The sequence below is a fragment of the Protomyctophum bolini genome (genome assembly GCF_963924005.1).
Source record: "Protomyctophum bolini genome assembly, chromosome: 18".
Classification (NCBI taxonomy): domain Eukaryota; kingdom Metazoa; phylum Chordata; class Actinopteri; order Myctophiformes; family Myctophidae; genus Protomyctophum; species Protomyctophum bolini.
The window spans coordinates 8,011,039-8,029,712 of NC_137879.1; the positions used below are offsets into that span (position 1 = coordinate 8,011,039).

The following is an 18,674-nucleotide window of genomic DNA, read 5'->3' on the forward strand; positions in this document are numbered from 1 at the left end:
TTTCTTTCTAATCATTGACATTACTCATTTCTGTGTGAAGCATGTACCGTAACATGTGTTTTTCTTTTAATAACAATAAATCAAATCAAACCAGGCGCCTATACAGAAAACTCCAAGAGAGCACGAATGGAATCAAATGAACCGGGTGCGTTTGGTTCCATTCGTAAACACTCCCAGAGCTACAGTACTAGACGTGTGTGTGAGTGTGCTTCTGGACCCCTTTAACAGAACCCAGAGGGTCCATTGGACTCCGTAAATCAAACACCACCGAAGTGGAAAAAAGCGGTACAAATACCCCGGACTCCTCTTTGAGAAGCACTGCTGTGTGTGATTATCACGCGTCGGATTGGGGGTAAAAGTCCCCGAGACATGCAGTACTTAAGACGGTTGTTTCCCAAGGATACTTACTACTTACTATAAGATTATCTAATCAGTGTTCATTCATCTCCAAAAGTGTAAAAATTTGACCCGTAAGGGTGGATTTATCTGTGTATATGCTTGTGTTTACACACACGCTTTGTGTCGAAGTCCAGCATGAGCGCGACGTTGAATTACGTGCGGCCACGGCTGGGCACGGCAGCAACACCAGGGTTCCCTGATTTAATATCAGGCTCCGGCTGGTATTTTGTCTGCAGAGAGATAAGCATCTATAGGGGGGCCAACGCTCGTTTCAACCCGGCAATAAGTCTTAGGGGAAAATGAGAGGGCTCCAAGCGAGCGGGGAGCCTCGTTCGACGGGCCTCTCGGCAGCCAAGCGCTTTAAGCCGTGTTTATAGGCCACAATAAGCTGTAAATTACCGTCCAGGGTTTGCCGAGGCTTCATCGCCGTTCTAGTAAATAACAAGTCTGGAGGAGAGGCCATTATCAAGCATGCAGCCGACAAACAATAATCATATCTTGGGGAGGGAGGGGGAGGGAGAGAGAGAGAGAGAGGGACTGTTGACTGCAGCGGGTGCCATTTGGATTGTGCTGTTGTTTGCATGTTGTTCAGTGTGTCGTTGCTCAGCCTCACATGCTTTCAGCTGAATCACCACTGTTTCTTACCTCTGGTGTGGTTTCCATTGGCGGAGTAATTCGATGTTATCGTGGTTGCCACCAAAAACAAAACTGGGACCATTGTGACTGCGGGGAGAGAGAGAGAGAGAGAGAGAAAAAAACACAGAACGAAGAGGGATATTAGATTATATACCACCCAGACGACGCTGTTACAATGTGAACATTCAAGCGAAACACATGGAAATTGGATGATTGGCGCACTTGTTTTCAGGCCACACAAAAGGCCACTGACGGGATCTGAGGCGTTGTTTCTTTATTTTCCGCGCCCGGAGAATGTGCTCTGTCGGCGCAAAACGTATAGCGGGGCAGCAATCACATTTTGACCGCGTGTTGTTATGATGAGAACTATATAGGGGGTTTTCAAGGAGGTGTGACGGAGGTGAAGATTGCCTGCAAGAGATCCACAGTGGATCTTGCACTCTCAGAGATAAAGTATCTCAGAGTTAACTCTAAAACCACACACACACACACACCCTATGGGCTCCATGTTCGTCACCGCGAAACCCCTTATATGAACTTCTTTGCCTTTTTTTCCCCTTCTATTTTGCACGTTAAAATGGCCGGTCTACAAGCTCACAACGTGTCAATGTAGATTGGCTAGTTGAACTATTCAAAAATGTTTTTCAAAAAAGGCAAAGAAGTTTAAGGATAAGGGGTTTAGAGGTGACGAAAGTGGAGCCCTAGGCTAAGTGTTTTAACTCTGAAAGCCAATCTACAAGCTCACAACACGTCGCAATGTGAGCTGTTGTGCCCCTTTGTGATAATCATAAAAATAAAACTTTATTTGTATATCACCTTTCATGACATGAAATGCAGCTCAAAGTGCTTTACAGAGCATTGGAGAAAAAAAGAAAAGAAAAGAAAAGCAAGGCATAAACATTAAAAAACAAGAGCAGTAATGCAATACAGTGAGGACATGAATAACTAAAAATTCAAAGATCAATTAAAAGCAAGGGTGTAGAAGTGGGTTAAAGCTGTGCTTTAAAAATGTCTACAGAGGCTGCCTGTCGAAGGTACAGTGGGAGTTTGTTCCACGCTGTCGGCCTGTAGAAGCAAAAAGCTGCTTCCCCGTATTTTTTTGTTGCCATTTCTTTAGGCAAAGCGAGCAGGCCAGCAGTGGAAGACCTTAGGGGGCGGTTTGGGACATATTTAGGCAGGCAGTCATGTAGGTAGGAAGGTGCGAGACCATTGAGAGCTTTATAAACAAGTAAAATAATTTCAAAATCAATCCTAAAAACAACCCGGAAGCCAGTGCAGTGAAGCCAAAACTGGAGTAATATGTAGAGAACTGCCATTTTGACGTTTTGGGGCCTATTAGGGCCAATTCATACTCCTATTTTAGAGCCGAATAAAAGTTGGTTCGGTGCTGTAGAGCCTACAATGTGACATCATTTGAGGTTCGGGGGGGGGGGCGTGTACCGTCCTAAAGTCTTCTCTTCGGTGCTACTGAAAATTTCTGACGAGCCAAAATCATTTCGGCACTAGAGCGCCGAAACAGCGGTAAAATAGGAGTATGAATCGGCCCTTAGTGTCATGCCCCAAAAATAGGGTGGATGTGGCTCGGTGCGAGCAGGAGCAGTGGAAACGAACAGCGAGCACCGTGCCCAGTGCAGCGCACACACACACACACACACACACACACACACACACACACACACACACACACACACAAACACACACACACACACACACACACAATGACGTGGTGCTGCTGTGACTTCCAGTGAGGCACCGTCACCATGACACGGCTGTCCTCTGCTCCTCCACCCCCCACTGCCAGGGTGTATACACTTCCCATTTCCTGATGAGAGCAATGAGCATATGGTGACACACATCCACCATACACACACACTGACACACACACAACCAAGCTGGAACCCCCCCCCCTGGGTTAAAGCCCAACTTTAACACCCTGCAGTTCATATTACTGACTTCGCTGTTGTTTAGACTGCTGTCTGTCTGTCTGTCTGTCTCCCGCATGGACTTTGGCTCACTCACCGTAGGGGTTCCCCCACTCGGTTACCACACTTTTTCAGCTTGTGTGACCTAGTATAAACGATTAGTTACGGTGTCTCTCTCAGACCCCAAATGCAGTATGCATTAACCTGCACTATTTAAAAGTGAAAATAGCAGATCTACAACATTACAACGTGTCATATATTTAACCGCATACCCATACAAATTGGGTTCCGATCCAATACTGGACTACTAGGACATACAATGTAGAACTTTGACACTTTTGACACAAATCCCAACATAGAACACATACCGGTATTCAAACATACATTAATTCATAATATTCACTGTTGATAGTCTGTGCATATATTCCTTCACATATTCACTGTTGATTGACATCTAAAAATAAACCAAATGGACCCTTGGTATACTCTCAGAATTAATCCTTGACAATACAAAACAAACAGAACCACTGTATTATTTTGGTCTCATGTCAAACATCATCATCACACTGTAATGTTCCCCAACGGCCACAAGATGGCAGAATACTCTCAACAACAAAGACCTTGCCTCCACATCCACCAGGCTCCATTGAGAAGAAAATATCTGTGCTCTCTCTCTCTCTCTCTCTCCCTCCTCACAAAAAAGGATCAAATCCATCCTGTCTGCTGGGGATTCTGTGGCTTTTTCATCTAGTCTAGTTGTGGTGCAAAGGTAGGAAAAAAACAATGCATATTCCCAATAGGATTACAGGCGGATTACAAACAACATTAACCCATTCTGAACGGGAACCCATTTTGGTGTTAGCACTATGTTATGAAAAACAGCAGATCTACAAGCTCATAGCGCGCCACCGAGTGGCGCGCTACGAGCTTGTATAGGTCTGCTATTTTTGATAAATCGAAGAGCGACTGACATAGAAGACATTTTCTAGAATCTGATCTCAGGTCAGAATGGGTTAATATCAATATCCTCCTACACAGCATCCAGGCATCTCTCTCTACAGTAAGTAGTGAAGAAGCGTGTGTCCCTCGCTGACCTCGTGAAGCCGCCGCTGCTCATTTGTTGATAACAGAGCTTTTTATCAACAATCCTACGCTTAACCCATTCTGACCTGAGACCAGATTCATACGAGGTTTCCACTGGACACACACTGGTCTGATTAACCCATTCTGACCCGAGATCAGATTCTAAAAATGTCAGTCGCTCTTCGATTTTTCAAAAATAGCAGACCTACAAGCTCGTAGCGCGCCACTCGGTGGCGCGCTATGAGCTTGTAGATCTGCTATTTTTCAATAGCTAAAGCATAACATGATGCAGACACCAAAATGGGTTCCCGTTCAGAATGGGTTAAGCCCTATTTTATACGTTGGCGGGGCATGCCGATAAATAGCCAATCTACAAGCTCAAAAGGGCGCTGCATGCACATCATCCGTTTTCACTCTAATTATCTGATATTAACCATATATACTATGCTGAGGGTCTTAGTGCTTGAAAGCAGCCAACGTGTCTTGAGAAAGTGTAGATCTACAAGCTATAAACATCAGCTTTATTGTCACATCGATAGGTTTACAGAAGCAAAGCTCACTCACAACACTGAGCAGCTGTTCTCCTAACTGTAAAATTAAAGGGACACTTCACCCTTTTTGCAAAAAAATATATGTTCATGACGTTTAGAAGCTTTAGATCACTTTCCTGGGGGTATTTATGTGTGTAATATGTGGTTTTAGATATTTTAGATTGTAGCAGTGAGCCTGTTGTCTCTGATGTCATGGACACTGGTCTCACTACCTTCCTGGACTACAATTCCCATAATTCTTTGGTGCACTGCTCCTCCTTGTGGATAGGGGGGAGAGCTGTCTTACTGAGACAACATGTAGTCCAGGAAGGAAGTGAGCCCAGTGTCCATGACATCAGAGACAACAGGCTCACTGCTACAATCTAAAATATCTAAAACCACATATTACACACATAAAGACCCCCAGGAAAGTCTTCTAAAGCTTCTAAACGTCATTAACATATATTATTTTGCAAAAAGGGTGTTAAGTGTCCCTTTAACTTTAGAATAATGTTCTAACGTGCAAGGCACCAACCTGCTCATGGGGAGCAATTAGGGGTTCAGAGTGTTGCTCAGGGACACTTGGACACCAACACTGGGGAACAAATTCCATTCATTTAAATGGTGAAGTCTCTTGACTTGAACTATACTTGTGGCTATATGTGGCCCTCATAGGTATAGTAACACACACACACACACACACACACACACACACACACACACACACACAAACACACACACACACACACACACACACGGGAAGAGCAGATATGGTCTGTAATGACTATCTGACACGGATCCAACAGTAGATAGGACAGATCAATGACATCACGTTTCTCTCTCTCTCTCTCTCTCTCTCTCTGATGACACCAACCAACCCCCAGCACATGTACTGTGTACGCTGGTACTGTATGCACGCACATACACACACACACACACACACACACCAAAATATATCCACATGTACACAGACGCACATATGCAGGCATTGGGTGGACATGCACACACTCCAGGCCCACACACGCACGCATAATGTATGTGTGTACACACACACACACACACACACACACACACACGCTGTCCATGTATTGACGGGCGTCGAGCACACACTCATATGCATACACACTCACACCATCTATATTTGTAGGCATGCAGGCACACATGTCATGCACACATATTAACATGTGTGTGCATGTGTGTGAACGTAATTGCATGGGTGGGTAGGTAGGCGGGTGGGCGCACACCAACACACAAGATGCACATGTGTGAGCAGATAAAACGTGTGGGCGCACATGTGGGGGCTCATGACACCTCGATGCATGCACACACACACACACACACACACACACACACACACACACACACACACACACACACACACACACACACACACACACACACACACACACACACGTCAACAGTCTCAGGTGGATGAACGCAATCGTTCTCTCATTCACTCCAGCTAGAAAAGAGTCAAAGGGAAGGGGAAACGAGAGAGAGAGAGAGAGAGAGAGATGGGGGTGGGGGTCTCTCTCCCATCGATTCCACTGTTTGAGCATTCAGAGAGGGGCTTCTCCCATGCATTGATCTAAGCAGCGCCCATGGCTTCGTTTCCTCTTAAATAAGCCTGTGATATTTCTCAACACAAATAGGCCTTGTTGGGTTTAAATAAATAAATAAATACAATAAATGAATGAACGAACAGGCAATTTGCATTCACGAGTATAACACTGAGCACTGCAGCTACACACACACACACACACACACACACACACACACACACACACACACACCCTGTGCTGAAGAATAGCAGACTTAGCACTATAGAGTCTCTGCAAGGCTGCAGGTGCGTGCGTGCGCAGTGTACAATCCTCTGTGTTAAATGAACTTGAGTGTAAAAAGGTCTAAACATTTTCCAGTCCACCTCCAGTGATTCGTCCTCGTTGTCAAAGAAATAGCATTAGGGAACTTATACGGTAGATATATAATAAGCTATTTTCACGTAACACTATAATATAGCACTTAAGGGGTTAAAGTGACACTGAGGTTGTGTGTTTTCGTTTTTTTTTCTTCCATTTTTTATTCTGTGGCCTTGCAGCTGCAGTGATATAAGAATCCCCAGGCCGACACTTTAGTCAATGAAGACACTGTGCATGGATGAGAGGAGGCTGGGAGGCTGACGCAATGTCCTTACACTGGCACTGTGTGGCATGGTGGCACCACAGTGTCCTTACACTGGCACTGTGTGGCATGGTGGCACCACAGTGTCCTTACACTGGCACTGTGTGGCGTGGTGGCACCACAGTGTCCTTACACTGGCACTGTGTGGCGTGGTGGCACCACAGTGTCCTTACACTGGCATGGTGGCACCACAGTGTCCTTACACTGGCACTGTGTGGCGTGGTGGCACCACAGTGTCCTTACACTGCACTGTGGCATGGTGGCACCGTCTTGGACACCACAGTGTCCTTACATTGGCACTGTGTGGCATGGAGATCAAAGGTTTGGTACTGTACCAAATGTGGGGTGCAGCAGGGGATCCGTGGCCTAATGCACATCACACTGTGGGTCCCTTGAATTGAAAAGAATGACTGCAGCAAAGGAATGTGTGTAGGGAGGGAGGGAGGGAGAGCTGCATTACACACAGGGACCCTACAGGCTGCAGCCTGCCTGCGTGGGACTCTGTACTGCAGCCTGCAGTAACACAGGCTGAGATGCAGCAGAAGGTCTGGGTCAATAGTCACTCCTGGAGCCATTAATAAAGCCTGACGTGCCAAGACTCCACGTGGGGGAGAGAAGAGAGAGAATTCTAATGAGGAGGAGGAGGCGGAGGCGGAGGCGGAGGCGCAGCAGCCTCCCCAAAGCCTCCCCTTCTCGCACCTCCCCTCCTCCTCTTCAAGGACCAAATCCCCTCAGTATACCTTTGCTTGTGTAAATGTCACTGGGCTGGGAGCAGAGCAGAACAGCCGTGTTTCTTTTAGCGATGTGTTGGGTTTGTGTGTGTGTGTGTGTGTGTGTGTGTGTGTGTGTGTGTGTGTGTGTGTGCACGCGTGCGTGCGTCCGTGCATGTACAAAAGTCAGAGTGAGTGCACTGGCTCGAGGTTATTTGCGAAGTGGGAACGCACAGACGGTATAATGTCAGGGACTTTCCGTGACACGGGATGCTGTGTCCTTTGTGTGTGTGTATAGTGTATACCTATGGCTTTGTTTGCTTGTTGGTTTGTTGTCCCGGGTTGGGGGAGAACGTCCCGGAGCTCAGTGTCCCATCGTCATCATCATCGTTGCCCTTTCTAAAAAAACGCCCCTCCGATCTCCACCCTGCCTCCATCCTTCACGCAGTCACATCCTCCTCCTTGTCCCCCCAAAGCCCCTCGCGCCTCACCGTGGGGAATATCCCTCTCATGACTATAAATACTCTCGCTTTCTATCCCTACGGATATCCGGCCTTTTCTCTCTCTCTCTCTCACCATGGGGCTTAACACTATAGCATGACTGAGAGGTCATTTTAAGTGCATAAACCATTCATATAGTCACTCTTTTCTTGGGTCAGAATGTGGTCAAACAGCTCGGAGCGTTGTTGCGTGTTGTCTCGTCTTGTCCATTGTCCTTCCTCCATGCCGCAGCCGTCACACAGCGGTCACTCAGCGGTCAGTCACTGAAGCCATGCAGTCACCTGCCATCAGCTATGGGTGGAAATGGGTCATGGGAGATGTCATCGACGCGGAAGCAAAGCTCCAAGGCCGGTGCTCATTCCCTGATGGAAGACATTTGGCACACGCCTTGGGGAAGGGTATTGTCCCGGTCCAGTCAGTCAGTCAGTCAGTCTATGCATGCATGTCCTCCCAGTTACCTCAAGCATATTATAGTGTGTTCTCTGTCTACCATGAAGGCCGGCGGGGTCAACGTGACAATAAGAGCCACAGTATTGGCAGAGTCAAGGATGTGGTGCGTTCCCTAGTAGACACTAACTGTGGTATAGCGAGAGGGAAAAGAGAATTATAGTCTCCAGAGACTAAAAGCCGCAATCTGTAGCCAAAACAAGCAACTGCGGCGTCATTTACCACAGTGGTTCTGAAAGTGGGGTCTGGGGGACCACCACTAGACCAGGGGTCTCTGAGGGACCACCAGACCAGGGGTCTCTGAGGGACCACCAGACTAGGGGTCTCTTAGGGGGTCCTTAACATGACAACAAAGTTTGAGAACAACTGATTTATCATAATCAACCACAAAAAGCAGCCTGAGGTAACCTAAGAGTATAAGTAAAGACAAATACATGTCCCGGCTGTGCATAACATTTGAATACATCAGGCGTTCTGCTTAAGTAAAAACTGTGAACAGTAACACCATATGGTTCCAAAAAAAAGAGAGGCATATCTGACAAAGCACGGAAAGCCATGGAAGTGACAAAGTTATACTTTCAACACAACTCTACAATAATCCACCACTGTGTGATGATAACAGTTTGTCACCCACAGGGAACAGGTGCAGCCGTACATCTGGTGAGTCCCTGCTGCTGCTCTGATGTCTCTAAATACCTGCTTTCTTCACCCAACTCAGCATGGTGTGTGTGTGTGTGTGTGACTTGCATGCACGCACACTGCAACACAACTAAATGTTTAAAATGCTTCTTTTCCATTTTCTCTCCATGCAAACTATAGTCACGACTCCCATTTTACCGTTGGGCAGAAATCTCTTATCTCCATATTCTAGCAACAAAAGTGGCAGATCCACAAACTCGAAACACTTTTTTTTAGCTTGTCGATCTATCTATTTTGCCCTGAAAAGTAACAGTTTTTGGAAAAACGTGAGGTTTTCACCCGACAAAGACGATTTGAAATCCCTGGTCACTGCCAACCCTATACTGTCGAGTTTTGGGGAGGGTGTATAGAGGGTATGCGCATGCTTAAAGTGAATGGCACATCGAGTGGCAAAGCAACATGCAAAGTGAGTTTAACATTGTTTAACGTTGTTTAATGCAACCAGAAAGGACTTCTCTGTTTGAATGAATGGGCTGTCGAGGCCAGAAAGTAGTTTTTTGCCACTCAGTAGGCGTTCTTGCATAACTTCCGGGTTTGATGATGATGTCACGCACATACCCTCTATTGTAGTGTAGACAACCATGGGTGTTTTCCATTGAACACATGAAGTCACCAGCCGCTTCTTTTCCCCCAGACAGTGAGGAGTTTCCCTGTGAGGAGCAAAACGTAGGCCTATACTGTATCTGTAATCCCTCCCAGTTCTGCTCCTTGCTGAACAGAACCTGCGGCGACAGAGATTGGACCGCCCTGCCGGCTTCCTACCCGCGGACGCAGCCAACTGTGATAATTGGAGCGCCCGCCCGGCCTGTGGAGTAACCGAACCCCAGTCTGCACATGTGTGGAAATGTATAAGTGAGTAAAGCTTTACCGAGCCATGTGAGCCTATAGGGCGAGAGCCTATCTCCTGTTTCTGCAGCGTGAGGTGGCTTAATGCACATTTGATGTATAGGCTACAAAGTACATACCCCAGCCGTAATGTAGTATACACACCCTGGACATGACGCTATAGTCGCTATTATGTCGCAGGGACTTTCCCCCCAGACCAACCCTTGACGCAGAGTGCCAAGCAGGGAGGCATTGGGTCCCATTTCTATAGTCTTTTTGGTGTGACCCGGGCCGGGGGAATCGAACCCCCGACTTCCGAATCTCTAACCACAAGGCCACTGAGCTGGTACTGTATGTGGAGAGAAGAAAAACAAGTACGCATGCATTATATGCATTATGTATTCCCACTCAACACAAACACACGCATGCACATGCATATACATAATCCTCAGTCTCTCACATTACACACAGGGAGCGAAACGGCTCAATAATACAAAAGCCATTTCAGAGCAAGCATTCGACAGTTCTCATTCCCCGGCTCCAATCATCAAACAGCGTGGCCCGAGTGGATGTGTGTGTGTTTGCTCACTGTCACACTTTGTCTGTCGCAGCTTGAAAACCAAGAGCTTAGAGACGTATACGGATTGTTTCTGTTTCTGACAGCTTCATTGTTTCAGCTGATGAGACGTATGTCCCCGTGGAACCGTTTTATTGTGAAACCCTCCCTCCCTATCTCTCTCTCTCAGTCTCCCTCTCTCTCTCTCTCTCTCTCTCCCTCTCTCTCTTTCTCTCCCTCTCAGCTGTGTTTAAATAAAACCACTACAGAGTGACATGATGACACTCCCTGCTCGTCTCCGCTATTGTCTCGCCTCTGACTCGACAATTAGCCTCCAGAGCCACATCCTTAAGGGGGGGGGGGACAGGCTTAGACTAAAGCCCAATTTGTGCTCCCGTGCTCCAGGGTGTTGCGTGTCGGAAATAGCTACAAGCTCAGGACGTGTCACGGATGCGACATTTCGTAAGCCTCCGTATAGCTTGGCTATATATTTTCAAAGTGCGACACCGCCACGCAAAACAAAGTACAAATTGGTCTGGCTTATACATCTTTTGGAGAAAAAAAAGACATGGTATTGTGTTTCTTCCCAACGTCTTTCTGTCCTGTAGAAATGTGTGTGGTTTGTCTGGACGCCGCGGCTCTCTCTGTCGCTTCAGATAAATCAGCTGCCGGTTAATTCGGGAATGGAAAAACAAGTCAATGCTCGGTGGATGAGCACTATAGTGTTGTAGGTGCAGGGCAGGCGCTCCTCCCAGCCGTGGGACTGTTTATCCTCCAGGCCACAACAAGCATCGTCTGGAAGACTCACAAGTAACACCCGTTAGGGGCCATGCATGTCACCACTGGTGGGAAGTACATTAAGTAACTTGGGAACTTGGGAAGTACTTTACTCTAGTACTAAAATGTTATATGGTGCATTTATATAGAGCCTTTATCGGAAACCAAGCAAGGCACCAACGGGAGCACATCGGGGAGCAATTGGGGGTTCAGTCAGTGTCTTGCTCAAGGACACTTCGACACTAAGTCTGGGGGTTCGAACTGGAAACCTTGCGGTTACCATCCGGCCACTCTACCCCTGAGCCACTCTGCATAATGAATACTTAATTACTACTTTTGGTACTTTAAGTACATTTTGACGTCGATACCTTTGTACTTTACTTTTTCCCACCACTGATGTACGTATAGTCACCGTTTGAAGACAAATCAGACCCGTCTGAAGTGAGTGGTGCTGTACGTGTGTGTTAGGCTGCACAACAGTGACACACTCCAGGGTCATCGGTCCTCCCAGCATTGGGTCTCTCCCCCCCTCCCCTCCCTCCCTGTGTGGAGGAGAGTGGCGGTACAGCGCGCTGCAGACCTGGGCTGGGTTACAGCTCTATTTAAAGGACAGTGTGAACTACATTCATTCACAGGCTTGACAAGGAGAGAGTGGAGCCGCAGGGCCCATCTGCTGCTCTGCTGCCGTTACTGTACCATTACTGTATAAGGGGGGGGGGCGGAGACGTCCCATAACCCATTTAGACCTGAGGACGATTCTACAAAATGCCTTCTAAATACTGACAGTTTTCTGAAAAACCCCATGTTTCTATGTCAGTTGTTCTCAAAACCTTTTCATGTCAAAGAGCCCCAGAATTATCTGTATTTGGCCGCCGACCCCCATCTGAAAATATGTTGTTCCAGTGACCCACCCAGAAGCATTCGCTCTGAAAGAATATATATTGAAAGATTTGCGACACAATTTCACGATTAAAAAGAATAGCAGACCCTACAAGCTCTTAGCGCGGCACTCGGTGGCGCGCTAAGAGCTTGTACAAAAGGGGTTCCTGCCCAGAATTGGTTAATAACCTTTTCATGATGGGGTACACATGGTCATGATGTCCTCGTTCGTCACACAAGAGCGTTGCAAGAAAAATAGGAAATAAGGAAAATAGCCTATCTGCAAAGCTCACGACACGTCGCAATGCAGATCGGCTATTTTTAGCACCATTTTAAAACCCTTTACAAAAACGTAACGGTTTGGGGACATGAGGTTTCCACCCCCCCCGACAGCAATAGTACCGTCTCGTCTGCGGCAAACCTTTCTTTCGCACGCCGACGATGTCGCTCTCTAAAAGCACTTGATGCGACACAACCGGTGTCTGTCTGTCTAGTGTCTACCAGTATCTATCTATCGATTAGTACAATGGACCACATTGGATACAAGCCCCTGGTATTAAACTAAAATTTGTTTTTCACAAATGTCCCCAAAGTATAGTTAACATTGAGAGCAGAGTGGGCTCAGCATGACACACATTAGCCTACGGACCGCCATTTGAAAAGATATGCCTGCAGGGACACAGGGATCAGTGTGGACAACACTTATCTGACAAGTCAACCCTGAAAAAAACACCAGAGAATTCTCACTGGAGATAAACCATATGGATGTGACCAGTGTGGACAACACTTCTCTCAAATTGCAAACCTTAAAACCCACCGGAAAATTCATACTAGAGGGAACTCCTATGGATGTGATCAGTGTGGACAACACTTCTCTGACAAGTCAACCCTGAACAAAACACCAGAGAATTCACACTGGGGAGAAACCATATGGATGTGATCATTGTGGACAACACTTCTCTACAATGACCAGCCTTAAAAGCCACCAGAAATTTCACACTGGAGAGAAACCACATGGATGTGATCATTGTGGACAACACTTCTCTCAAATGTCCAAGTGTAAAAGCCACGAGAAAATTCACACTGGAGAGAACCCACATGGATGTGATCAGTGTGGACAACACTTTTCTGACAAGTCCGCCCTAAAAAAACACCAGAGAATTCACACTGGAGAGAAACCCTATGGATGTGATCAGTGTGGGAAACAATTATCTCTCTTTGACCAACCTTAAAAGACACCAGATAATTCACACTGGGGAGAAAACCAAATAATTGTGTTATCTTATAGTAAAACAGCTGAACTCTCTGGATCCCACAGGAACAATTGATTGATTGAACCTGTAGATTTGCAGTAATTTACATTTAGCTGATTTATTATATTGTCTCAGAGTTTGTTCATGAATGCTTGTAATTTCCTTTGTCATACGGTGGATATTTAAAATGGCTATTATGAAGTTTCTTCTTGACATTTTTGCCACTCGTTTGTTTCTTAGTATATAATACATTAAGTTTATTCTGGGTCTCTCTCAGCTTCCATCATGTATCCATTGTATTGTATTAAGAAAAACAATTTTGTACCTCTGTAACTTTTATGTCTGAAGTACAAGTAAAGTGTTTTCAAACTTTTGAGTGAGGTTTCCTGTCCATTTTATATGTTATGCATACCCTTTACCCCTAGACTAATTGGTGCGTAACATCGTATGTAAGTAAAGTAGGATAATATGTTCTTAAATATACAATAGAGCCCAGGCCGTAATTCCCCCTTCATATAACTGTTGATCAATTGTACTTTTAACACAATTCACATTATGAAACAGTAATAATTATGTTAGTGAAGTAAGTATGGAGGCATGGGAAGACCTCTGTTACTGAACAAACAATATATCAATGATTTACTAGAGCCATTTTAACAAAACATATCCTGTACAGCACCTTTAACATTTCACAAAGGAAGTTCTGTAGTTCTGCTGAAACTCATCAGAGTCAAAGAGGTGTAAACTGGTCTCAGTTCATCCATAATGTGATCATTAACAGGTGATCTGTCCAATGCCAGACAAACAGGAGACCATTAACACGTTTAATCTCTGCATTTGAATGCATTGTCTATAGTGAATGAAGCATCAGTCATCATCATTTAGCCTGTTTACATTTTAATCACAGGGAAAGAATGTGGGGTTTGTTCATTATTTAGCATTTGAAAAACATTGAATAAAAGTGCAGTCATCAGAAATAAAATATGACATTGTAAAATATGTGAAGGCCTTCACATTGTGCCTACTATTTATGAAGACTGTCAAATTGAACTTACATTGCAACTTTAAAAAATATAGTATACAGGAGATGCTGTAGTATAAGACTGTTTGCAATAATTTAGGGGGTGGGTGACAGTTTGTGATTTGAAAAACAAATACCGGTAGGCCTAACTGTTTGTTTGTAATGATGTAAACCACAGTATGAACAGTTTCTTCACCAGAGCAGGTTCTACTTGGTTCTGATGTTACTGAAAGAATATAGAGCAATCTTCGTTGACTCTGCTGCATTAATTAATATCCACTTATATTATTCAATACTGTTGGACAAATATTTTCCTGATTTACCAATAACTAAATAATCGTGTTTTTTATATTATATGCTTTGACTCTGACAATATCTGTTATTTGGGATTCATGCTGACTCCTGCATTTATTTTACTCACATCCACATGGGCTAATAGGATGTACTTATGTCCATACATCAATGTATTATAATTTGGACATAGTTTAGATTCATTAAATATGAAGCTTACAAAGCAATATCTCACAGTTTAATTCTAGAATGTTGCATAGAGCATGGCCTGGGGGAGGAGCTACAGAGGGGTGGAGCACATTACCGGGGGAGGAGCTAGAGAGGGGTGGAGCACATGCAGCAGTTTGTTAGGTTGTGATTAGTGGATACATGATTCTATTGTTCTCCTCTTTGGCCAATCAACACCAAGCAGTTAGTGGTTCCACCTCAGACTCTCTAGTATAAGAAGAGTTTGTAGTTGTCAGTTCTCCACAACTCCTCCAGGATATCAAACATTTCTGATCACATCTGACTGTGGACTTCAGCTGAAGATGAACTCTCTCAACAATTATGCTCAACAGGGAGGACCCAAGGACCACCAAGACCTCTGTAAGTTACTTATTGTGTCTATATGGATATACAGCATGCCATAAGGATGTTTTTGTTTTGGTGGTGGGCTGGTAAAACTGTTAATTGTGGTAATTATTGTGGTAATAGTGTCCTCTAAACAATATTTAATTTGTCTTTGTCCAGTGTTGTGTCATCAGTCTGACTTCCCTGTTCTACCAGAGGTGAAGGAAAAAAGCTTGGCTAAGCAAAAACACCACAGCTGTGATCAGTGTGGTAAATGCTTCTCTACAATGTACAGCCTTAAAATACACCAGGGAATTCATACTGGAGAGAAACCCTATGGATGTGATCAGTGTGGACAACACTTCTCTCAAATGGCACACCTTAAAACACACCAGAGAATTCATACTGGAGAGAAAGACTATGGATGTGATCAGTGTGGTAAACGCTTCTCTACAATGTCCAGCCTTAAAATACACCAGATAATCCATACTGGAGAGAAACCCTACGGATGTGATCAGTGTGGACAACGCTTCTCTCATTTGACCCACCTTAAAACACACAAGCGAATTCACACTGGAGAGAAACCCTATGGGTGTGATCAGTGTGGACAACACTTTTCTGACAAGTCCACCCTGAAAAAACACCAGAGAATTCACACTGGAGAGAAACCCTATGGGTGTGATCAGTGTGGACAACACTTCTCTACAATGACCAGCCTTAAAAACCACCAGAAAATTCACACTGGAGAGAAACCACATGGATGTGATCAGTGTGGACAACACTTCTCTAGAATGGCACACCTTAAAATACACCAGATAATTCATACTGGAGAGAAACCCTATGGATGTGATCAGTGTGGACAACACTTTTCTCACAAGTCCACCCTGAAAAGCCACCAGATAATTCACACTGGAGAGAAACCCTATGGATGTGATCAGTGTGGACAACACTTTTCTCACAAGTCCACCCTGAAAAGCCACAAGCGAATTCACACTGGAGAGAAACCCTATGGGTGTGATCAGTGTGGACAACACTGCTCTACAATATCCAACCTTAAAACACACCAGAGAATTCACACTGGAGAGAAACCCTATGGATGTGATCAGTGTGGACAACACTTCTCTCAGTTGTCCAAACTTAAAATACACCAGAGAATTCATACTGGAGAGAAACCCTATGAATGTGATCATTGTGGGAAACACTTCGCTCATTTGACCCACCTTAAAACACACAAGCGAATTCACACTGGAGAGAAAGCCAAATAACTGTGATGTTTGTGGAAAGCCTTTTAGTAATTCAAATAATTTAGATTTTCACATGGTTGTACACACTGGATTTAAACTGTTGACTCTTGTCAACAGTTGTAATAATTTGAGCCACTGAAAATGTCTTGACCACACACATATGAATTCACATTACAACCAAGTGTAACATGTTGATCCATATGGTATTTTTTAAACAATTGTTTAAGGCTAAACGCATTACATGTACAGTATATGACCATGCTAATTCTAGATTAATATGATGGCGATGAAACAAATGTTTCCATGTATAGATTAATTGCAAGTAAACATACTATTTGAACGGACTGGTCTTCTACCATGTTACAGATTGGTAGAAGATTCCCCAGATTAGCTGTAGTTTACATTTAGACGTTTTTAGTTGTATGTCGGATGTAAATGTCCAGATGAATTGAAAAATGTTTTAAACAATTTTGTTGTTTATTTTTCCTCGTATCAGGTTTTTTGTATTGACCTGTACTTTTGTTGAACTGTAACCATTCTACAAACTGAATAAAATGTTGAATCAATCGTTTGTCCGTGCTTATAGAATATAATTAATTGTTGTGTTACTCAACACTAAAACAAACTGCCTATGTATTTAGTTACGATGGATATTCAAAATGCTATTATGAAAGGGTTGTTTTTTCTTTCTGTTTTGTTCTTAGTATATCATTAAAATGTACAAGCTTGGTCTACTCTATAGTCAAACAAATCAACTTAAAAATGGGGTCCTCAGAAAAGTCTGAGTAGATGTTAAAATCAGACAGTGAAACATCCATTTAAACATGCAGTCTTTGTTCAGTACCAGGAGTCTGCCCATCGCACAATCTCTTTGGTAAACAGAAATAAATGTACAAATTCCATCCTAAAGGAGAGAGAACCCTGCAAAGATTTATCAGCTTGTGTTTTAGTTCAATGTCTTCCAGTTTCCCTTACAGTCTCACTTATAATCTGTATATATCCTATATGAGTTATATGACTGGATATGGAGACATCGGAAGACTTCTAGAGCTATTTTAAATACACATATCCCTTACAACACCTTTAACATTTCACAAAGGGTAATATTAAGTTATGTGTGATAGACCTATTTCTGTAGTTCTGCTGAAACTCATCAGAGTCAAAGAGGTGTGAACTGGTCTCAGTTCATCCATAATGTGATCCTTAACAGGTGATCTGTCCAATGCCAGACAAACAGGTGACCATTAACACGTTTAATCTCTGCATTTGAATGCATTGTCTATAGTGAATGAAGCATCAGTCATCATCATTTAGCCTGTTTACATTTTAATCATGGTGAAAGAATGTATGGTTTGTTCATTGTTTAGCATTTGAAAAACATTGAATAAAAGTGCAGTCATCAGAAATAAAATATGACATTGTAAAATATGTGAAGGCCTTCACATTGTGCCTACTATTTATGAAGACTGTCAAATTGAACTTACATTGCAACTTTAAAAAAGATAGTATACAGGAGATGCTGTAGTATAAGACTGTCTGCAATCATTTAGGGGGTGGGTGACAGTTTGTGATTTGGAAAACAAATAGGCCTAACTGTTTGTTTGTAATGATGTAAACCACAGTATGAGCAGTTGTTTCTTCACCAGAGCTGTTTCTACTTGGTTCTGATGTTACTGAAATAATGTAGAGCAATCTTCTTTGAATTAATTAATATCCACTTATATTATTCAATACTGTTCGACATATATTTTATTATATTTTGTTTCAGTTATTTGTTTCCTGATTTACCAATAACTAAATAATCGTGTTTTCTATATTATATGCTTTGACTCTGTCAACTCTGACAATGTCTGTTATTTGGGATTTATGCTGACTCCTGCATTTATTTTACTCACATCCACATAGGCTAATAGGATGTACTTATGTCCATACATCAAACTATTATAATTTGGATATAGTTTAGATTAATTAAATATGAAGCTTACAAAGCAATATCTCACAGTTTAATTCTAGAATGTTGCATAGAGCATGGCCTGGGGGAGGAGCTACAGAGGGGTGGAGCACATTACCGGGGGAGGAGCTACAGAGGGGTGGATCACATGCAGCAGTTTGTTATAGGTTGTGATTAGTGGATATATGATTCTATCGTTCTCCTCTTTGGCCAATCA

At 43.8% G+C, this 18,674-nt stretch overlaps 1 protein-coding gene across 3 annotated transcripts in view; it reads right to left on the minus strand.

The window, feature by feature from the left end:
- Positions 1–18,674, minus strand: part of LOC308333354 (receptor-type tyrosine-protein phosphatase epsilon-like) — a 119,038-nt gene that overhangs the window by 38,118 nt on the left and 62,246 nt on the right. For all 3 annotated transcript variants that reach the window (XR_013965792.1, XM_080789710.1, XM_080789711.1), the window contains exon 2: positions 1,045–1,122. Coding sequence is in view for 2 of the 3 variants with exons in the window: in XM_080789710.1 (XP_080645836.1) it covers positions 1,045–1,117 (73 nt within the window). In the remaining variant the exon portion in view is untranslated. The remainder of the gene's footprint in view (positions 1–1,044; positions 1,123–18,674) is intronic.